This window comes from Lynx canadensis, chromosome A2 (genome assembly GCF_007474595.2).
Source record: "Lynx canadensis isolate LIC74 chromosome A2, mLynCan4.pri.v2, whole genome shotgun sequence".
Lineage (NCBI taxonomy): Eukaryota > Metazoa > Chordata > Mammalia > Carnivora > Felidae > Lynx > Lynx canadensis.
The window spans coordinates 52,774,915-52,798,990 of NC_044304.2; the positions used below are offsets into that span (position 1 = coordinate 52,774,915).

At 42.9% G+C, this 24,076-nt stretch overlaps 1 protein-coding gene across 3 annotated transcripts in view; it reads right to left on the bottom strand.

The window, feature by feature from the left end:
* VGLL4 (vestigial like family member 4) overlaps positions 1 to 24,076 on the bottom strand; it is a 168,568-nt gene that overhangs the window by 27,006 nt on the left and 117,486 nt on the right. For all 3 annotated transcript variants that reach the window (XM_030307417.1, XM_030307418.1, XM_030307416.2), the window contains one exon: positions 15,233 to 15,422. In XM_030307417.1, coding sequence (XP_030163277.1) covers positions 15,233 to 15,422 — 190 coding nt within the window. The remainder of the gene's footprint in view (positions 1 to 15,232; positions 15,423 to 24,076) is intronic.

The following is a 24,076-nucleotide window of genomic DNA, read 5'->3' on the forward strand; positions in this document are numbered from 1 at the left end:
GCACACCCACATCCCCCATGCCACCCACAAAGTAGGCACTTGGGAAATGCTGGGTAAAATGAACTAGTGAAGTAATACACAAACGATACGCTTCTCTCCAGTTTACAGCTAACATGTATTTAGCAGACACAATGATCCTACCATCAAAACAGCACAGATATATGTGTTACAAGGTACTAACCAACACACTGCAGTCCCTTCCAGAACACTCTAGAAGCCTTTTCCATTAAAGAAAAGATTGATTCAACCACTTCCAAATTTTAAACATCTCTATTTCAAAACCACATTAATGTTGAAAAGCAAACGACAAATTAGGAAATTATTTTCCTAACACATCTGATGAAGGATCCTTTACGTGAAAAGTGCTAACACATTAAGAGAAAGAAGATGAATGCCCTAATGGGGAAAAAAAAAAAAAAAAAAAAAAAAAAGGACAAAGATACAGTCACAAAAGAAATCCAAATGGCCAATAAGCATATGAAAAGATCATTCAAGTTCCCTAACAGCAGAGAGGGGGGAAAAAGGGCAAATTACCACAATGATTCCCCTATGAATCTTGCAAAAATTAAATACATGGTAACAGTCACCTGTGTGATGATGCAGGGAGACAGGACATGCACACAGTGACTAGCGGGAATGTGTATCAGTGAACCTGGTAGAGACCAAGCTGGCAAAATAAACCAGCCAAAGTAGAAATGGGTGCCCTCTGACCCTGAAATTCCATCTCAAGAAAAATGGGAAATATGGCATATGAACAAGGATGTATATACACACATCATCCCACAAGTTTCACAAATAACAGTAAAACACTGTAAACAACCCAAGGATCTGCATTTGCTAACAAGTTCTTTGGGTTATAAGCAACATAAAACAAGGCTAGCTAGTTGAAGGGGAATTTACTGGAAGGATACTGTGCTACATTTCTTGGAAATGAAAGAAGAGTTAAACAACCAATCCTGGAAAAGGAAAAAAAGGAGGCAGTCCCAGGACCTCGGCAATAGGAGGGGGAAGGAGCATGGAGCTCCTGTGAGCCACGGCAGCTGCTGCCTGGAGCTCAGCACCGGGCAAGACGCTTGGCTGGGAGGCACCACTGCCAACAGTTCCAGGTCTTACCGCTCAGTCACCAGGGTAACGCCACAGTCACCTTTCCAGGTCCTACACAGACACCCACATCCCATCACAGCACCAGTGAGCAATTACTGCCATCAAGTCTTAAGAATTCCGGGACTGTTTTTATTAGATACCATACATGCTGCTGAAAATTAGAAGACACCTACACACACACACACACACACACACACACACACACACACACACACGGCACCAGTTTTCAGTCAAGAGATTTCACCTGAGCTTCAAATGAATTACTTGTCAGTAAGAAATTGTCAGTAAGATCACACAGGAAGCAATATATGTGGTTTTGCTGGAGTTCTGTAGATTTGGGGGACAAAGGAACAGAGAATGCTCTATCTTTGCCATGAATTAAGTGAAGGTACTAGAATTTTTTTTCTTTTAAGTAAAACTGTTGGAATTATGGGCTAGAAATTGAAATGAACCTTTTGGGCAGTAATAAAAATCTATGAAAAAGGTGATTTAAGCTAACTTAGAAAGCAGGCATGGAATTTTTTTTTTTAAGTACGCTTCACACCCAGTGCAGGGCCCAGTGCAAGGTCCAAACTCACGACCTGGGATCAAGACCTGAGCCAAGATCAAGAATCAGACACTTAACCAACTGAGCCACTCAGGCTCCCCCAGGCATGAAAATTTTAATTTGTTCCATGTACTCATCCATCTTGTGTTCCAGACCCCTTGCTGCCTCCTTCACCATGACTTCTGTCCCTTTCCCTCCTCCCCGGTTTCTGAACTTGCACTTCCCACCACGTAACAACCACACACATATCCTAATACCGCCTTTATTTATCATGTACAATGGCATCCCTCCCAGGGCTCCCAGACAAACCATCTCCCTGCCAGAGGTCCAACTGGTATCCCGAGGGAGACCTCATGTCCCGGTCCAGGTCCCCCTTCCCCTTAGCCACCAAAACACCAATCACCACACCCACCCTGCAAAAATGGGAAAATCTAGATTAAATGCAAAGTGTACTTTGTAATTGAATCCCGAATTAAAGAGAACACAACTATAAAGGACATTAGTCAATGTGAATATATTAGTAAATTGGATCACATCATTGTTAAAACACACATAAAAAAGAAAGCAAATCTGGCAAAATATTAACAACTGGTGAATCTAGTGAAGGGTGCTCATTTAACTAGTTGTTGAATGTTTCTAGAGATCTGAACTCTTTCCAAAATAAAAAACTGGGGTGGGATACGATGGAGGGAAAGAAGATTGCCAGGTCAGATGATCGCCAACTTTGAATGGTATGTCTAGAATGATCTAACCAAGTACAGGCGAAGTGGGATGTTGGGGACCCTTGAATGGTCTTACAGAAGAGCTGACACAGGGATATGGGAAGGAAGCTGTGTGATGGAGAGATGCCATACACATTAAGATGCCATGGGCAAAGAAAATGTTGGCTTCAAATACCACCTCAAAAGGAAAGTCATGAGGCAGGTTGGATAATCCAAATGGCCCATGAGCTGCTTCCCACCTTCTGTGTAGCTTGCCTATACATTATTTTAAAATTTAACCACGGTTAAGGAGTATTCAATGATCCATAGTCCAAGAAGGCCCTCTAGTGAGAAGTGGGAAAAGGGAGTTTGGGACAGATCACCATAATCCTTGAAAGTCACCCTGAAGAACTTGGATTTTATCTTGCCAAAAAGAAGTCAGAGCTACCGCCCACGAATAAACTTTGTCTCATCCTTCAAATAGGCTCTCAGGAATACGTGCCGACTAGGACACTATGCAGCCATCAGCCCCTTTCAGCAAGATCTCCATTCCCAAGCTTTATCTACGATTCACAGCTCCTAGAGAAAGCTGTTTCCATCGGTGGATATAACTTGCTGTAAAGCTAAAAGTCTAACACAAAATGATGCAGGATCATTCAAACCCAACACACAGGGAAATGGGGCTGCTAGTGATGCAAGCCCGAAGCTATCACACACAACTGAAATAAACACAATGAATCTTTTAGAATAGCCAAATAAACACTTCCGCTTTGAGAACTTTTTAGGTAGACTGGAAACAACACCAAAAGTAGTAAAACACTTAGGCAGAGATTTGTTTGCTGTTCTAGTAAGAACAGATTTACTCTTTGGATTGATTTCCACCCGGAAGAAATGTCTGGCCATCCCTCTGAACTGCGAGGTGCACCCAAGCTGAAGTGAACTTCTCATTCCCACATACCTTATGTGCACACGGGAGTCAGAACACAAAGCGTAAGAAGAAATATAAATAGAGGAGTTGCGGGGGGGGGGGGGGGGGGGCACCACATTTCATTCACACAATAAACTCTGAAGGCTTATTAACTCAGAGTCAACATCAGGAAAAGATCATTTGATCCAAAACAAGCATCACAAGCAGGACTAGTGATTCAGACTGTAAACTGCAACGGCCCAGGTCCTCGGGAGTTGCACTTTCCTGTCTTGGGGAAACAAGGGGTAGGGAAAGGAAGGCAGTGGAGGTAGTGATGGTGGGGTTCCCTCTGTTCCAGAATGTTCCCTGAACTAAAACATTGAGCCTACAAGGAAAACATGGAAACAGAGTAAGTGGTACCACTCAGAGTTTATTACATATTTGAAAGCAATTCTTAAAATCTTCCCCAAAGGGAAATTTTGACAGTGCTCTCATAGTGACTTGTTCTTCATTCAAACACTTATTTAGCACCTAGCAAGTGGACATTGTGCTGGGTGTTAGTGGAACCGACAGGAGTAAGACTACGCTCCCTCCCTGGAGGGCCCTGCAGTCTGGGAAGTGGAGCAGACAGATGGACACACCATCACAGCAAAATGTTATCATTTTATACAAAGAGACGTTCATCGCAAAGCAAAATGAACCATCATTTGCCAAGAGAGGGAGGCAAGGAAAGTGTACCAGGAAGGAGTGAAGAAGGCACATGGGCTCACCTCGGCAAGGCAGGAGCACACGGGCAGAAGCCCCCAAATGCAGACGTCTGTTCAGTGTTTTCTGGAGCTGACTGGGAGTCATGAAAGATTCCAAGAAGAGAGTAAGACTTCAGAAACCTTCTGAAGTGGCAAGACCAGTAAAGAGAGCACTGTCATGGAAATGGGGTTCTAAACTATGGCCCAGGCCAGTACTGACATGGACAACAGTTAGTAGACTGATGCAGCAGGCTGTGCACCAGTGGGTTCGACATCAGAGAGGAGGCGACTTCCAAGCCAAGTGGAAAGACAGCCGTTCCATCATGAAGGCAGGGGACAGACGTGTCGAAGAAAGGAGCTACTAAAATCAATTCCAGCCAAGCATCGCTGACCTGAGGAGAACACACAGTATCCAGGAGGCAGGTGGCTCTGGTGGGGGTGAAGGGTAGGACTCAGCGAGACATAAAGATTTGGGAAGCCTCTACCTGGAGAGGTAGGTAATTCAAGCCCTGAGTTGTTGGCATGTGACTTCTTCAGAAGGATCTGCACAGTAAGAAGGATGCAGCCCTGCAGAATGGCAATAATGCCTAGTCTTTGAAAGATCCTGGGTGGAGTGGGCACAGAAGTAGGAGGGGAACCAAAGAAAGCAAGAAAGGGCCATGGGAACCAAGGGAAAAGAGACTTACAAGGAAGAGGAAGTCCAATAAGATAAGGAATTGCAGGTTTCCTTCTAGATCTGGCAATGAGTGGGTCCCCAGTGAATGAGGGAGAGAAGTCTCATTAAAACTGCTAGCAGAGATCAAGGCACTGGACTGGGAAGTGGATATGGAAGTAGAGATGATCTGCTCCCTAGAAACAGCCCCGAGGGGAGGAGAGAACTAGGGATGGAAGATGAGGGACATAAGTTCAAGGGAGGGAGGACCTCGGGCTTTGCTCAACTTCTCTGGACTCACGGAACTTCCCGGAGAGCCCCAGGCAGGAAAGATGGCAGCCAACAGTCCCAAATCCAGGAATTACATAGTCATTTCATTGCAACAGTTGGTACAACAGTACAGCACCAGACCTTTGAGAGTCTGAAAGTTCATAATGGAATTTTGAAACCAAATAAAATGTTCTTTTTGTTAGGCAAGTAGGTTCCCTGGAATATTCCTAATAGGTCTCATTAGAAAGGGATAAAGAATCCATGGCCAGTCACACGTGATTAACCCTGGGCTAAACGATGTTTCTGTACATCGGACTTCTCAAAGCCTGAAATGTGCTACCATGCACGACCAGACCCAGAAGACTGGGTTAAGTACTTCCCAAACTTACGCCAGGGAACACCTTTTTCCTTAGAGCATCTGGAGGCAAGAGCATTCTGAGACCATCTATGGGCAATGGTGCCTTGATTCCCTAAGGAGTGTTACTTCAGCAGTCACGTGCAGGAAATCACTCCTGATGTGTTAGAAAACCCCACAACCACTCCTTGATGGGCTCAATGACAGAGACAAATTTAGGGAGGCAAAGAGGTTTCAGTTCTCAGACTTGCTTCTCAAGTGACCCAACATAGTTAAGAGTTGGTTTGTTCCTTCCACTCGACCTTCAGCCAGTTTCTGGAGCTGGTTTCTATGTGGACGCATTAGCTGCATTTCTTAGATCTCTTCAAGGAAGGGAAGGCAAGAGGTAGGATAATTTTGAGGAGAGTATGCTGGTGAAATTTGTTTCCTTCTTTTCTGCAGTACATGTTGCCTCTCTTGGGGCCATGAAGGCTTGGATCCAGACTTCAGATCCCTTGTTTGGCAAGGTTTCCAGCTACTGCCAGATTCAGAACACTACTGCAACATTAAGTTCTCTAATTATGCTTTGGAGACAATTTGTGAAGAATTTTCAAAATGGAGAGGGAAGGAGGAAGAGGGCTGCTTTATGCAGAGATTTAGCAAAGAAGATAGAGACCAAGTGGTGGCACTTATCAAATAAAAACGACACCAGACACAGAATGCTGGGCTTGTAAATAACCTCACTATGTGTGAGCTACAGATAGCACAGGCAAATGGTGGGTTTATAAGCAAGATCCTAGAGGAAAATAAAAGAACCATCAGCACTCACACACATACCATGTTTCTTAGCTTTCTTCTTTCTGGTCCTTGGTCAAATCTACTCAAATGACAGCACTTCATATACTTGGACAAACTGGCTTTGTATGGCAATAAGAGGTTTGTGTGGTCATAAAGCAACATCAAGATTAATCCTCTATGTATAAAAATAGCTGCCATTGTGTTCCCAGGGCAGAAGCATCTTCAAGACAATGGCACTCCAAAAAGAGCTTTGGAGCACAGAGAATCAGAGTGGGAGGGAGAAACAGCCAAATCCTGTGTTGTTTTCTTTCCTCAACTTCTGAACAAATGCCTCTGACCTTCCTCTGTAAATAAAAAGTCCTTTTTTCTATTTTAATGTGCCACTTTAAAAAGTGACTTTACTCATCCTAATGGAAGTTTTCTGATATATCCCTAATGTTCTTTAATTCCTCTCTAGGAAAAAAGTCCTTCCTTCTCAAGGTTCTATTCCCACTTTTACATTCTTTGTGACAAAGATAAGCAAGCACCACAGAGGTCCCCATAGCAGACCAGAAGGCAAACGATGATAGCCCTGTTTTCTCTACTTCTTTGCTTCTTGGCACTCCTGGCATTTCTTTACTCTGTGTGTTATTTGGCAGAAGAACACCAGTAGCAGGATGGGTATCTCCCTTTCCAGCTCTCTGCAAAGACTCTTAAGGCAGAAGTGATGCCTGCTGGGAAAAGGCTGATGTCAGCTCTTAAAAGCACAGCTCCCTGCTCGGATAAGGAGGTCTTTGTTTTCAGCTGAACTGTGAAAATGAGAAAATGCCTCTAGCCTGACAAACAAGCAACCCACACAACACAGGTCAGGCCTGTGACCTTTATTTAAAGGTACCACACTTCATTAGCAAAACACTTGCATGGAACTCACAGATGCGCCTTTAACGCCACACGGGAGCAGGAGCGGCCATAAAAAAACCCAGCTTCGTTTCCATCCCTGTTAAGGCTGACCCACAGCTCTGGCTATGGTGTTAGGGGCACAGTCTCACACTAAACAGTTCTCAGATTATACTTCCCTAATGTGAAACATTTATTAGACCCAGGCTCCCTCATTTATTTTTTTTAAAGTAAATACACATATTTGCTGCACGTGAGAGGAGAGTTTTTTTTAAAAAATCTTGTTTAACATTATCTCAGTTTCTAAGTTAGTTATTTAGGATAACTAAAATAAGGCTATAAAACAGCCTCCTGAATCCCTCAGAACACTTTTGGGAATGCCAAAATACTGTGTGTAGATGTACAGAAAAATACAGAATTTCAAGGCTAAAATGTCCCAAGTTTGAATGACGCCAAGAAGGATGTGGGAGAAAAGAGGGTACGTAGTTTGAGGGATTCTATTTCAAGAGCCTCTGATTTATGAAATCTGGAGCAGGGGTGGGGGGGTGGGGGAAGGATGTGTCTCTGTAGACTTAAAACCAATTTTAAACTGCTCCAGTGTGAATCTGTTAGACTAAGGTTACTATTGGCCTGTGCGCCACTAACTTAAAATTGGGTTAGAAATTTTAAATAAGAATTAAAACAATTTAAAAAGCACTTTCCTGGGCATAAACCAACCAACCCGCTTGTTTCTTCTTGCAGGGGTCCTCACCTGCACAGACACACCGTTTCCAGCCTCTTCAACAGAAGCTAAGTGGCAGCTCAGCATCTCTGACAGGGCAAGCACTGCTTGGGAGGCTTTGCCTCATGGAAGTTTTAAGGGCTGACAGCCCTTCATCACCTTAGGTCCCTGGTTCCTGCTGAAGCAATGTCTCCACCTCTCATCCCCAAAGCATTATCAGTTGTGTTTTGAGAGTGCTTAAATAGAAGATCGTTCAAAACTATAAGGCTTTAGGGTCCTTTGACAAATGATTCATAGAGGCTGGATAACCAAGCTATTAATATAAATGTAACCTGCTCACTTAGAGCACTGGCTTTAGGATCAGACAGCCTGGGTTTTGATTCCTGTCCCTGTGACCTACTAGCTAGCCGTGCAACCTTGACCAAGTTACAGAACCTCTCTGGGCCTCATTTTTACCATCTGTAAGTGGTGATAATCATAGTATCCACATCACAGGGCTGTGAGGATGGAATGAGATTATGCCCATGAAGCACTCAGCACAGTGCTCTCGATACACAATAAAGAGTCAACAGTCACTGTTATTAATAAGCCCTGATGTAAAGGCTCTCCTGATTCTCTGGACGCTGGCAATGCTGACCTCTCTCCATGCTCAGTGATAAAGTTTGCCTCTCTGGAAGGCTTATGAAGACTCACACACATCTGTAACATGCTGTCTATAAATATGTATTATTTTACCTTACAAAGTCCCAGTTGTCAGTAGGGTCAAGGTACTAAAATAACCCTAACTCTCCCATTTCCTCTGGGTCTAGAGTTAATATGAAATGAGGAATTGCTTCCTTTACTTTCATGAAGTTTGAGGAATAGTCTCTTGGTAGAGTGTGTCCATATGTATCCTAAAGGTACTACAGGAACTAAAGGCACTAAACATACTCAGGAGATACAAGAAACACAGTGTGATTACGTTGCCAAGCATTTTATACACAGACATCACAAACTATAAATACTCCAGAACATTTGAGGTACCATTTACACAATCAACTCCACTGCACAAAAGTAAACAAAGTCCACAGGAAAACCCCAAAACCCATTTGAGCTAGTAATCAATAAGGTGTTTTGGTTTTTTTTGTTGTTGTTTTTTTTTTTTTTACTGAGTTTCTATTCTATGACCAGCACTTGATATCAAACGCTGCCTCCAACTTTTTCTTAAGCTGACAGAAGTACTGGTTTTGAGTTTGTCAGTTTTTCCCTCTTTTCTATTCATGCTTATGGAGGGAAGAGTGAACTAACTTGGGCCATGGGGTGGGGGGGAAGGGAGTAAGAATATGGAGTGGAGGGGAGGAGAAAGCTAGGCACAAGGAGAAAAGAGAGAAGCCCAGAGACTGGATCCGCAATCAAGGATAAAGCAGAATTGGCTACATTAGGCTTGAGAAAAAACTTCAAAAGAGTGGTCACAGAAGCAAAGACAACAACAATGGACACATTTCACACCAGGACAGTATTTCAAAGGAGCGCCACCCCTGAGGAGAGGCACTGTTTTCTTTCACTAGCCCTTCCTCAGTGTGGATTGCTAACTTGGTCTGTGGCAAACTCAGCTGGTTAGAGCACAGGGCTAGTGACCATGGCTTTGATCCCAGCATGAGCTTATGGGTTTTGGCCCATCTGAGGCCAGGGGCAACTACTTTGCAACTGTGGAGCATTGATCAAAAGAGGATGCCTGCCCCAGTTGGAACATGAGCTCAGAGAGCAGTCTCTTGAAAGTGGGTCTAATTCAATTCAACACAGAAATTATTTAGTACCTACCATATACTGGACATTGGACTGGTGAAGTGTCATAAATATACGATGTCCATCTTTTAAGATGCATGTAATCCTGTCTCAGGTAAGAAACAGCTATGGCATAATCAAAGGATCTTTGGTTTTGTGTCACACACAACAGGGTTAATCCCACCTCCACTACTTTGAACACACGATCTTCTCAGAGCCTCAGTTTCTGCTTCTGTAAGTAACAGAGCTCTTATACACATGCACACACCTTAAAGAGTCACATTTATTACGAGAGTTAAGTGAGATAATATAGTTAAAGTGTCTAGGATAAGTATACAGTAAGCACTCAATAAATGTTCCCTTCCTCTCACAGGTGACTGACTGAACAGTTCAACAGCAAACCTTCAACACACACAAACCCTACCACATACTTTCATACACACACAGAGATGAAAACTGCTTCATATCCAAAAATCATCTTAGACTGTACTCTTCAGCACAGAAGTTATCGGTCAAGCAGCCCAAAACAAGTCTCAAAACCAATATGAGTTTAGCCTGCTGTTATAATGCATCAATTGTGTGCCTTCAAGAATTTTTACTATACTGATACACAAGCTATTAGAAATGCACAAGATTATCATGGGGCGCCTGGGTGGCTCAGTGGGTTAAGCATCCGACTTTAGCTCAGGTCATGATCTCAGGGCTTGTTAGTTCAAGCCCCGCGTCAGGCTCTGTGCTGACAGCTCAGAGCCTGGAGCCTGCTTTGGATTCTGTGTCTCCCTCTCTCTCTCTGCCCCTCCCCCACTCACACTCTGCCTCTCTCTCAAAAATAAATCAACATTTAAAAAAATTTTTTTAAAAATGCACAAGATTATCTACTGAAGCATTATCAGTATTGTAAAACATTGGAAATTACCTAAATACCCCAAAGAGAGGGGATTGGTTACATGAATTCTGGCACATGCAGGCAGTGGAATGCTATGCGGCTGGAAATAAGGATGCAGAAGTGGCAAGAAAACACCTCCGCGGGATATGGTTGAATGAAAATACCAGAGTTCAAACGAGCATAAAGTGTTTCCTTATATGTAAGAGAAGGAAGGGAAATTGAGAAACCATTCACCTATCTGCTTACTTTAGCAAAAGAAACACAAAAAGGTTAACACCCTACAGAAGGAGCAAAAGGAAGGAAGGAGACGGCACAGAGTGACGCTCCTCACACTTTCAAATACTTTTTAATACAGCTTTGACTTTTAGAAGTATGCTAATGGTATACATGTCGAAAAAATAAAATGAAATCAACAAGGGTGGAAAAAAATCTACAGCTGAATGCAAACAGAAATGAGTGAATCCAACTATATATTTTAGTTAACTCAATACTGGGGGGCGTGGGAGGGTATGTAATGGACTACAAAGTTGTAAGTATTTTGGTTTACCCTCAGCACAGAACAAAAAAAGAACTGCCAACAAATCTTTAACTCTTATTAGGTTTATTTTTCTAATTGGTATGGGCACAGCAATTCTGAAACTATTTTATGTGAACTATAGGAATGAACAATAAATAAATGTGTTGCTGGGAAGAAGGGAGATGCAAATATGGAATGGGGGAGGGTGAGGAAGAAATCTGTGGAATTGGATTAGAATTGGGAGTATTAATAATAACTGATGATTTCCTAGCTGTTTCCCCTGAAAGGGTCTAGAAAGAGTGCTGTTCAAAAGAACTTTCTGTAATAGTAGAAATATTCTATGTCTGGGCTGTCCAATATGGTAGCAGCTAGCCACATGTGGCTGCTGAGTTTGAAATATGGCCAGTGTAACAGAAAAACTGAAATTTTAATTTTTATTTAATTTTACATTTGAATTGCCAAGAGCAGCTGGTGTCTATGATATTAGACAACTCAAATCTAAAGGCAATGACACCATACTAATACCTAGCACCCAGACTGTGGCTTCTAAATCCTATTCTCCACTAAAAGGAACCAGGGTCCCCTGGAGAAATGGTTGATTCCATGGCTGGCACAGGTAGGTTACAAGAGGATCATGTTTGCCAGAAAATAACAAAGTGCTTTATTCACCACATTCACAGCTATAAAACAGGAATCCAAGAGTCCATATGGGTAAGAGAGAAGGGAAAAGGGAGCTCTTCCTTAGCAGATCACACTTGAATATCAGGATCCTGGAAAAGAATTACTTCTTGGCATTTCCATGAAAGGAATCCCAATAGCCATGCCCCTATACCTTACTTAATCCACTTCCTTTCTAAGAGATGCGGTATCTTTCAAATAAGACATTCATATTCTTAACACTTAAGAGACTATTTATTTATTTATTTCTCTGAGTCACCACATCAACAAGAAAATTAATGAGTTCAAATGAGTATCAAGGGTTAGAATAGGAGCCCAGGAATTCTCAATTTCCAAGTTCCAGAGACTAAGGAAACTCTCTTCTCTCTCCTCCTCTTCCCTGAATCAAATCAGATGAAATTTAGTCATTCTCTGTAGCTTTCTACTCTGGCTCAGAGACACTTAATCTCCTCCTTTCTACTGGAAAATATCTCAGTATGATGGTTGTAATGAAATGTAGCCAAGCTTGCGTCTTTGAAACGCTCTTACTAGCTGTCAAAACTGTTTTTCAACAACACTACACTCCATGCCCAGAATTACTGTGATTTCTTTAGTGATAAAGTAAACAAAACACATTTTCACTACACAACATTAACACGTACTGAGAAGACAGAAAGCAAAAATCATTTTGTAATCTCCTTAAAGAGACAAATATACTAGACCATTCTTCTCCAAACAGGTATCAGTTTGTAATTTATTATAAAAAAAATTTCTTAGGTATATTAAATAAAAAGGAGGGAACAGGCCATAGCTCCAAGAGAAAATGTTTCACCAAATCAAACAATAATAGTAAATATCCTACAACATGAAGAAGTAATAGATACAGCATCTTTCCAATCTGTGTACAAAATCTGTCATTCGGCTCTTGGAGGATACAAACAGAAACATTGTTACTATTGCTGAAACAAACAATTATCACAGGTGAACAGAGAGGCCAGAATTAACTGATCGTACACTGACCACCTTTCTTCCATAAGTCTAGGGAGGATGGCCCATGGGGCTGCTGCTATTTCTATATTCCTGAAACTCTGCATGATGACATCAACTGTTGAGTTGCACATGAAATCTAGCAATTCTATTTACACTTTAAAAATTTTTTTTTTCTTCAACTTTTTTTTTATTTATTTTTGGGACAGAGAGAGACAGAGCATGAACGGGGGAGGGGCAGAGAGAGAGGGAGACACAGAATCGGAAACAGGCTCCAGGCTCCGTCTATTTACACTTTAAATTATCTGTAGTGTCCTCAATGTAATTATAACATAGTATGAATTATTTATAGTCACCTATACTTCAAGCTCATATGTGCAAAGACCCAAGGAATCACGAAGTCATTTTCTAACTGCCTTAACACTGTAATAATAATATTACTGATGACTCAGGCAGGGGGTGCTCCCCACTGGCCCCGCGCTGCATTTACAACCGTCCGGTGAGGGAACAACTACCATTACTTCCACTGAAAGATAAAGAACCTGAAATTTAAGTCCAAGACATTCTGACTGAAATTCACACACACTCAGACATTAAATTCACCACAACAGTATTTTTATTCTCTATTGCTGTTATCAATATCAGAATAAGTGACTTATTAATAGCAAGAGTAATAGCTACTATCAACTGAGTGTCGCACTGCACCAGACTCCTTGCACATGGTGGTTCTCGAGCTCACAGCAGCCCTCACATGAACTGATATCATTGCCATTTTACAAAGAAGGATATTGGGCCCAGGTAAATTAAGTGACGGTCCAAGGAAGTGGCAGAAATTGAAATTTAAACCAAGGCATGTTTGCTCACAATATATATACCGTTTCAGGGCCACTTCCCCTTTCTGTCCAAAAACAAAAACAAAAACAAACAAAAAAAAACCCAAATGTCTATTTGGGTTTTAGGAAAGAGGACAAGGAGAAGAAGAAATTCCTCGTAACAAAAGAAGGAACAAACAGTTGAGCACCCAGGACCTAAATGACCAGCCTCTCCCTATCTGGGAGAGCTCATTGTTTTGCAGTGAGTGCCTTGTCTCTGGATTCCTGATTGTAGCAAATTCCAGGGCTCCAGACTGCAGCTCAGCCTCTGACTAACACTACAGTGATTTATTTGAGGATAAATACCTCTGTCAGTGTGTCTTATGACTGAACACAACAGTCCAAGCGGGATGGAATGCATGGAATGCCCAGGGCTGCTGGCGCTGAGGCAGCAGAGGGCTGCTGGCCTTATCGGCTACCTCTCACTGCGCAAGGTCTCCTCCAATGAGAAAACAGGAACTCTCTGAGCACTCATGTTCCTGCCAGAAACAGCAGCATCCTCAGAAATCAGAACTGGGGAAGCCAAGCATTTTGAATAATTATGTAACATTAATTCACGCCCAGGGAAGGCGGGGGACGAGGAGGATCTTTTTACCTGGATATACAAAGCTACGCCTTCTAATAATCAGGCCTACCTCCCCCTCTGACAAGCTCCCACACTCTGATAACGCCTAACGGCTACACAGTTGCCAGAGCAGACTCTGCAGGCAGCTGGCTGGTGTCTCCAAGTCCTGAAAACATGTGAAAAAGCATTCGACCCCCTTTGTGGGGCATGCGTAGTAAGAAGAAAGGGCAAAGAGGAACCCACAACAAGGCGCACAGAAGCATAGCTGTTTTCCTAATGTGAATGTGGTCACGCTGCACACATTCAGAGAACTTTCATTTCAACCCCTCTGTGTTACAAGTCAGGAAACTGAGGCCCAGAGAGTTGAAGCAGCTCATGTGATGATCATAAACAGTGATGGTGGCTGACGGAGGACTGGTGCTCAAACAGCTACAACAGGCTCACACGCCAGAAGTGATGAGCAGCACGTTATCACAAACACAAAAAGCCATCTTTCCCACCTTAGGAAGGTCTTACGTTTTTACCGTGAGCACACAAGGTGAGAATTAATACATATACTGTCAAGAAGTCAACAGCAGCTTAACACGACCTCCCAATGCCTACGTCATTCACCTTACCGTGTCTCATTCATTTAGCATCTCACATCATCACAAGAAGAAGGGTGAGTACTATGCAATAGATATTCTGAGAGAGAGAGAGCACACTCACACAACTTTTATTACAGCTTACGGTTATAACTGTTCCATTATTAGTGACTGTCACCAATCTCTTACTGTGCCTAATTTATCAATTAAACTTGCTCATAGATATGTATGTCTAGGAAAAAACAGAGCATATGCAGGGTCTGGTACTGTCTGCATATCAGGCATCCACGGGGAGTCTTGGAACATATACCCTGCAGATGAGGGGGGACTACCGTACTTTTTCACATACAATTCTAGACTCCCAAGCAAAACATGTTACATAAGCCTGTCTAGGCGCTAACCTTTCCTTCCATTTCCCGGCCCATAAGACATTCACCAAAGATTGATTCTCCTAACAACCATCATTGGTACAGGCCAGACAAGGCAGTCTTCAGTCAACCACCCCCAAGATGCCGGAGGAGAAAGCTAACATCCGCGGGAGCACACACACAGGGTCAGGAGGAAGGAAAGAAAAGGTCACCTCTCCACAAGTGGTTACAATCAGTTCATCTCCTGCCTGGCAGGTAAGCATCGCTCATCTGTCACTTCACAGCTGGCACAAAGTTGCCAGAGAAACATGGCCCCAGCACAGAACGCACGGAAGCCAACCCCAGAAGACCCTCGCTTCAGAAAGAGGGAACTTACAGATGGGGGTTGAAGATGCGACTCATCTTGGAAGCATGGTCGTTTTCACAGTCCAGGCCATCGTCCCCTTGCTCCAGGCTGAACTTCCTCTTGCTGGGACTGATGGGCGGGGGGCCTGTGCGGTGACTGGTGAGGGCAGATGCCACAGGGAGGGTCTGCATCCTGGGTTCTCCCCTGAGAGCAGCTTCACCTACGCAAAGAGAGAGGTCGTCGTCATCAATGAGCAGAAAAAACGCCCCACCGCAGCGCCCCGCTTCCCCGCCCACCCCTTGCAAAAAGACTCCCGTGGAAAGTTTTGGCACATGACAGGCTGCCTGCCATTCTCAGAACACGGCCTGAGTGCAAGGTTAGCTGCCAAGCACAAGGCATTTTACATAAATGTGGTTTTCTACACAATAACTCATTCCCCTCTCCCAGCTTTACTGAGATGTAACTGACATACAACACTGCCAGTTTAAGGTGTACAAGGTGTTGATTTGATACACTTATATATTGCTAACCCCTCCATCATGTCACATAATGACCATTTCTTCAATAACTCTTTAGGGTAGAGTTTAAAATTAAAAGTAACAAATAAAGTAACAGAACGGTAAAAGTATTGACCACAAACCATCTCAAAAGTTAATTTAAAACAATAAAGGTCTTTTCAACCCCGTACCTGTAAGAGAATGACCTAACACAGGCTTCATTAGAACCTGAGTAGAAACTCACTTTTCTTGCCTGTTACATTTTTATTACATTTTTGGTATGTTATTTTTTTTTTAAGAATGAGGAAAATTTATAGGTTCATAATTCACATATTCGCCCCAAAAGTTAAAAGAAATAAAAACACATTGTTTAATGAAAAATAAACATTTCGTTCTTACAGAACACTAAAAATGGCACATTAAATATGTTTTGGCTATTATCAGCACAAAGTTCCTGCATAGGATTTGACCTGCACAGGTGCAGTTCTCACACATTTTCAAAGCTGAACACTCAAATTAGAAATCACATTGTGACCTGACTCCAAATCTTGGTGTTTTTCATTCCTGTAATTACAAAGGCTTTGCAGCAGGCAGTAACTCTGTGCTTCATTATTAACTAAAATAAGCATGACCCTTTATTATAATAAAGGTTTTATATCTTCTAACGTTTATAAACAAGAGTAATAATTACTTGAAGAGAAAATTTCAAGTTTTCTAAGTCATATGGGTGAGGGGGGGACCTAAGATTTTCACAAATAATAACCCTTTTGTTGTGCTATTCTTATTGGTCTCTAAGGCCTGACCAATTTTGTTTCCACTTGGTCACAATTTGAGAGAAATATTAGGATAAAGTCAACTTCATCTGAAACCTTGTGGTACCTAAGACAGGAAACCTTTGTTTGCCACCACTAATTTTCATATCATCACAGATGTGTGCACAGGCTTAACAGTCGTTTGCTTCATACACATATGACAAATATGATTTTGTTAGGGAAAGGAGTGAGGGAAAAACCTCCTGAATGTTTACCAGGAAAAATAAAACTTTTGCCAATTGAGTCAGCAAGATATAAACTAGCAAATATACAGTGACCCCATAACACGCCTCCAGGCAGGATTTCTTTTAGGGATTTTGGCCCCAAAGCAAACTGGAACTTTCCATTTTAAAGAAATAGCTAAAAACAGGCCATAGGCTTCCCTGACACATTCAGACATTCAGCAGGATTTTGTTTGTCCTCTACTTCCTATTTATGAATTTTTGATTGAAAGGAGCAAGCAAACAGGGGAGCCTGGGTGGCTCGGTTGGTTGAGCATCCAACTCTTGATTTTGGCTCAGATCATGATCCCAGGGTTGTGAGACTGAGCCCCACATCAGGCTCTGCACTAAGTGTGGAGCCTGCTTAAGATTCTCTCTCTCCCTCTTCCCCTCTGCCTCTCTCCCCTCACTTGTGCTCGCTCACTCTCTAAAATAAAAAAAATAAAAAATTTTACAAAGCAAACAAAAAAGCCATGCTAACTAATATTTATACTGTGATAAATCAGAAAATATTCTTTCCAAATACACCCCCCTCTCTTGTACCCTCCTCCTCCACAGAAAGGGAAGGGGAATTTCCAATGTAAAACGTCAGTAGCCCAGCTAACTTTCGGAGCAGCCCTGATGACAACCCCCAGGAACTCAGCAATTGCAAATCAAGTCTCCTCAACATGGCACAGAGAGCCACCATGCCCGCCACCCTGTGTTTCTCCACATCCTTGGCAGGTTCTGTGGGGAGGAGTAGTCCGGCTCTGTGTGGACCCCTGGGCTTTGGGAACCATTTTATCAGATGCCAGATGTGGAACGACAGCAGTTGCCATGGAAACCTACCACCACAGCAACAAATTCAAATCCCCCCCCCCGCCAAAAAAAGCCACTCATCACAACACTAGAATACACTGCTAAGCAAAAAGCAAAACTCTTGCAGTAAGAACAACGTTCCCACTCTACTCCCCAATTTCCATCTTAACATAAGCTTGTTTGTGTTTGTTGGCAGTCTACATTCATCCAACGAATGCCCCGCTTATCTTTAAGACCGAAATCGCTGGTGTCTGACACAGAGAGAAGAAAGTCTACAGGAATCCCTTGAAAACTGGGATTTCTAACCTGGAGGATGAAGGACCCACAGAGGAACCACGGGTGGTTCTTCCCCCGAGGGGCTGTGACGAAACTATACCAAACCCCCTAGAGACAATGGGGACATGCATGCTGTTAGTGCTAGGAGGGGCCTTGTACACTTGGATTGCCTCAATGGACAGAGAAAACTGTGTGCCCAGACATGCAGGGAACTACCCAGGGTTAACAGGCTTAGTGCAAACAAGAACCCGTGCCCTCGGCCTATCAGAATGACATCTCCTTGTAAATGCTGTGCAAGGCCCACATGTGGCTTACAGCAGAGGAACTGAGGGTATAAGGGAAGGAATCCACAGTTAGAAGTGCAGAAACAGGTCTGGTCAGTGAGACACCTTCATTCATTTTTGGGCCCCCACTCAAGGACGCTAGTCCGACTCCTTTTATTATAAAGTAGGATTTGCTACTATTATTGTATAAGTGGCAAAGGAAGGTTAAAATAATTTTAGTAAAATCGAGGAGAACACATAGTCTGAGAGTCAAGACACTGGCAGGACACTGTCACTTTATTTAGAACCGGGAGAATATGGGCACACGCTTCCCCTCGAAGTCCTGCCTCCAACAAGGGGCTGGACTAGCTAACACCCAACTCTCCTGCAGCCCTCCGAATTAGCGACCCAACTCTGATCCACAGCCCTGTAATGGATCAAGTACGAACCAGCCAACATTTACTAAGTGATTACTCCTTGTTTAACACCAAACCAAGGCAGCAAAAGGCACAGTGTGTGTCTCAGGTGCCATAGGTTTAAAAAACTAAAAAGCGAACCCATAGTCAACTCAACTTGGAAACCACAAGATTAAACAAAGTTCACACAAATTTCTTCACTACAGACCTCTGTGTCCTCTAAATTTTTTTTTTAACGTTTTTATTTATTTTTGAGACAGAGAGAGACAGAGCATGAATGGGGGAGGGGCAGAGAGAGAAGGAGACACAGAATCGGAAGCAGGCTCCAGGCTCTGAGCCATCAGCCCAGAGCCCGACGCGGGGCTCGAACTCATGGACTGTGAGATCATGACCTGAGCCGAAGTCAGATGCCCAACCGACTGAGCCACCCAGGCGCCCCAAGACCTCTGTGTCCTCTAAAGCACTTGTCTGTCTCCAAGCCAGAAACACGGCTGTGCTGATTTTACTCACCCCCACCCCCATGCTCCTACATATTTCTGTAAACTCAGTCTCCCATAGCAGCGTTCTGGCTAGCTCAACCCACTGTAACCCGAAACGGCGGGGACTTGCCAGTCACTGATGAGATACCCTGCAGGCTGCTTCTCCATTTATAACCAACAAGTGGTCCCATGACCCTCTCGGCCTTTGCTCCTAGTATCCCCCTTTGTGAACTCTGGAAATGTCAGCCCTAGAGGTTAAACTAGACTGGACACCACAGCACGAAGACCTCACTCTCTAATCCCAGGGCTTGTTCCTCCAATCTTCTTCTTACATTTAAATCCTATGTATCCGGCAAAGGCCACTTAAAATGCCTCCTCCTGCAGACTGTCTTCCTTGACTCCTCAATCTTAAAGCTATGTCTCTTGGGTTGAGCATTCAGCTCTTGATTTCAGCTCAGGTCATGATCCCAGGGTTGTGGGATCAAGCCTCAAGTCGGGCTCCATGTTGAGCAAGGACCTTGCTTAAGATTCTCTCTCTCTCTCTCTCTCTCTCTCTCTCTCTCTCTCTGCCCATCCCTGGCTCTCATGTGTGCACGTGCGTGCATGCACGCACGCGTGCGCGCACACACACACACACACACACACACACACCTCTCTCTGAAATAAAAATAAAGTCATCTCTTCTTCTGAATACCCACAGAAATTTATCCCTATGATACTTCCCTTCCTACCTTGTTTTATGCTCCTGGAAGCAGGAGACATTTAATTCATTTCATGTACTCAAGAATGCAGAGCACAATACCTTCCACATAGTAAATGGATGGTAAACATTGACTGAATGAATAAATGAGGCATGGCAATGGGGTGCCCAGGTGAGAGAGGTATAGGATATGTTACAGATCAAAGTTGTGAGAATAAAGAACATTAAAAGTTTTAGTTAAGAATAAATTATTTTAAAAAAAAACTCTCAGAACTCAGCAATAAAAAGAACTCAATTTAAAAATAGGAAAAGATCTATGGGGCACCAGGGTGGCTCAGTCAGTTGAGCATTCGACTCTGGCTCGGGTCATGATCTCGCAGTTGATGAGTTCAAGCCCTGCGTCAGGCTCTGTCCTGACAGCTCAGGAGCCTGGAGCCTGCTTGGAATTCTATGTCTCCCTCTCTCTCTGCCCCTCCCCCATTTGTGCTCTATGTCTCAAAAATAAATAAACATTAAAAAAATTAAAAAATAAAAATAGGAAAAGACCTAAATAGACATTTCTCAAAGAAAGATATCTATCACCTCAAAGAAAGATGGCTATCATTAGCCATCACAAATCAAATACAAATAAAAACCACAATGAGACACCACTATACACACACCAGGAGGGCTCATCAGAAGACAGAAAAGAACAAGTGTTGACAAGAACGTGGGGCGTTTGGAACCTTTGTGCACTGCTGGTATGAACATAAAATGGTGCGACTGCCATGGAAAACAATTTTGGGCAGTTCCCCAAATGGTTAAACATCGAGTTACCGCATGACCCAGCAATTTCACTCGGAGGCATACAACCAGGAGAAATTAAAACATATATTCATATAAACACTTATACATGAATGTTCACAGCATTATTCACAATAGCCAAAAACCCAAATGTCCCCCAACTGACAAGTAGGTACAGAAAACATGTCTATCCAGAAGATGGAACATTATTCAGCCATAAAAAGCAATGAAGTATGGATTCATGCTGCAACATGGATGAACCTAGAAAACAGTACGTTCAGTGAAGGCAGCCAGACACAAAGGGCTGCTACTGATTCCATTTACATGAAGTGTCCAAAATAGGCAAATTAGAGACACAAAAAATAGATTAGTGCTGGAGGCTGCAAGGAGGAGCAATGGGAAGTGACTGCCAGGGAGTGGAGGGTTTCTTTTGGGAGTGATGAAAATGTTCTAACATGGATGGGGGGGGGGCGGGGGCTGGGTGGCTCAGTCCGTTAAGCATCCACTTCGGCTCAGGTTATGATCTCACGATTCGTGGGTTCGAGTCCTGCACCCAGCTGTGCTGACAGCTCAGAGCCTGGAGCCTGCACTTCAGATTCTGTGTCTCCCTCTCGCTGCCCCCCTGCCCACTTTCTCTCAAAAATAAATAAATAGACGTTTTAAAAAATACTCTAAAATGGATTGTGGTGAAAGTTGCACAATCTGTGAATATACTCAAAACCACTGGGCTGTATATGCTAAATGGGTGAATTGTATTGGCATGTGAATATCTCTACTAAAGCTGTTACCCTCACCACTAAAAAATAAAAAAATATTTATAAGTAGATGACAAAAGACTCCAGTATCATTAGTTCCTTTCCTATCTCAAGTTTTTCACACTGAACTGTTCAATGAGAACAAGCATCCATTAATTTTCCCTGGAATGAAAATAAACCTTGTGTTATTATAGCTACAGCTCTCTACAATGTTAAAGTTGGGTAATTTTTAAAAAAACTATTAATTTAAGCAAAAACAGGTCAGGTAGGCACTTGGATTCACCAAGGGAACCCTTCACCAAGGGTTCTATTAAGGTCCAGCTCAGCTTTTAATCAGACCGTGTGTGAGCCCCCCTTGCATGCTGAGGGCAAGTGCTGTGAAAAAGCAAATGACCTAACAGACTCTGACCACATGCAGGGAAGGAAAGAATACACAACAAAAGGAACTTAATCTGAGGTGTAAAAGACTTTTTGCACTTGAATTAGTGTATATTCTAAATTTCACAATGATTTGGTAACTGAAAAAAAAAGTATCTTTTTCAGAAATAAACAGGAGAAAGGAGATCCAAGGAACTCAGTGTTTTAAGTTTCTCAAGCTGGTCTCACTAGGATTGTCAACTTTAAAAATATATATATATGAATGTAACAAAGGAAGTTTAGTTTTTAAAATGCATTTGGCCTCTTTATATAGGGATGGGTTACTAAGAAAATGCCCAACACATGCAAAGATTACATAACTGCTGTTCTCAGTCCTGGTAGCAGTTCTAACATAGGGATAAAAAATATTCCTTAAATATGTCTTCCAACTGGAGATGAGCAAAGATTTTTGGCCCAAAATTTCATAAAAATCAGCATCTATTCATTTCAATGGGAAAAAAAAAGAGTTGAACAGAAAGATAAAGAAAACCGCTTAGCTTTATGATGTGCCATATAATGATTCTGGTGAAATATCAGAAGAAAATTCTGCTTTCTAGTCAGAATACGGTGGAGGGAAAGCAAGGCATGGGGACAAGACCCAGGGACATGTGGCCTAGTTTCAGAATCCTGCACAGATTCTAAGACTCCTTACTTGCTACATTTTAATATAGCTGAGATTAAAGTTTGTCTTACATTCAATTAGCATATTTTCAAAAGCGAGACAGTTTCTTTCTTAGTGGGACGTGAAATAATGGTTGGTCTTAGACTGGATACAATATGGAACCAAACTGGAGGGCCTTCAAAACAGCACTGGTCTCATTAGTCTGTTTCTTCATTTGTAAACTTAAGTGATTTGATTATACCACCTTAATGGCTTAACTTCTGCTCTAAATGTCTCCTCCATTTTACGTAAGGGCTATTTTCCAATGTTAAGTCATAGTTTAGCTGCCGATGAAGAAATACTCAACTTTTATAGGACACACCTTACACAATAGAAGAAAAAAGTGATTCCACTATGTGTGCTTAACTAATTTACCTCATCCTTGAAGAGGATGTGATTAAAAATCAAGGAGACTTCCAATTCTCAGTGTTCAAGTTTCACTCACGTATTCAAATACCCTAAGAAAACTGTAAGTACGCTGAAACTGGAAATAACTATCACCTAGTCCACAAAATGCAGATTCGACCCTCATACAATGGGATGATGAAGGCCAAGGTCTTCAACATGGAGGTGAGACAACTAATTTGGTTCAGTGACCATAAGGGATTCCAGGGAAAAGCAGAGGCAGCTTTGGAACCCGGGTCCCTCAGCTCCTGGTCACCGCATCGCTTCACCAGCTCTGTGAGCCAATCGCCACACGAGGATTTGTGACTGCATTCAAGACTGTGGCCTGCCTCACGAGGAATTCATGAAAATCATGGTACTGACTATCATTTTATGGAGATTAGTCAAACAGCACAAGGCTGAAATGACAGTGTCTTTGTGTTTACGGAGAAGGGGAAGGTATGAGTGTACTAAAAAAAGTTATCTTGCCCTTACCCTTAAAAAGGGCAGATTTTCCACAAAAATCTGTATTGCCTTCCATACTCAAAACCTTTCTTCCACAATTTAAATCGTCGCTGTGTTTAAGACTTTAGGTTCTACTCCCTTCCCCATCCCTTTTATCATGTTTGAACCTAAATCAAAAAAAAAAAAAACCACAGCTTGGTTCCCACCCCCCACCAAAAGCCTCTCAGCTACGTGGGACCGTCTCCTGTCTGACCACAGCCCAGGGGGAGCAGACTGACATCACCCTACTGGCGAGAGCCACCCAGATAAAAAAACTGCTCTCCCCTCACGCTCAGGACCGTGCAGGGCAGCGGCCGCGGCATATTCATTTTCTTTCAAATAATACTTCTTTGTCTCAGGGACCAGCAGCTGGAGAGAAGACAGTGAAGTCAACCTCTTTCACACAGTTCAACTGGTGGCTCTCCCCATTCTGGTTCCCTTTTTTCTTTTTTAAAGGAGGGCTGTTAGGCAACATGATGAAACCCGGGCGAGCCAGAAGAGATAAAAGACGTGACGTAGCGTCTGCCAGCGGTGCAAGGATTACCAGCGATTCTACAGGGCAGTGACCACGCCCCCTCGCCCCCACCCCTTTCCCACAGCCGCTCTCAGCAGCCCAGAGCCGCAGCTGGAGACTTGCAGAGCCCCATGTCACATCTGGAGGCCAAACCTCAGCAAAAGGTTACTTGGATGCAGCCAGCCAGGCGGGGGAGGCCGTGTGAGTGCAGACCCCCAGCTGAGCATCATTTGAGAGGCTCTGGGCTTTTCTTTAGGGCAACAAGGAGATTGTTGAGGAAAAAAGAAAAAAAAAGAAAGAAAGAAAAAACCCTTACAGCATATTACTGACTGCTAATAATATAACTAAGGATTAACAAAACATAGTAAAATGTGGCGTTGCAACATACATACGC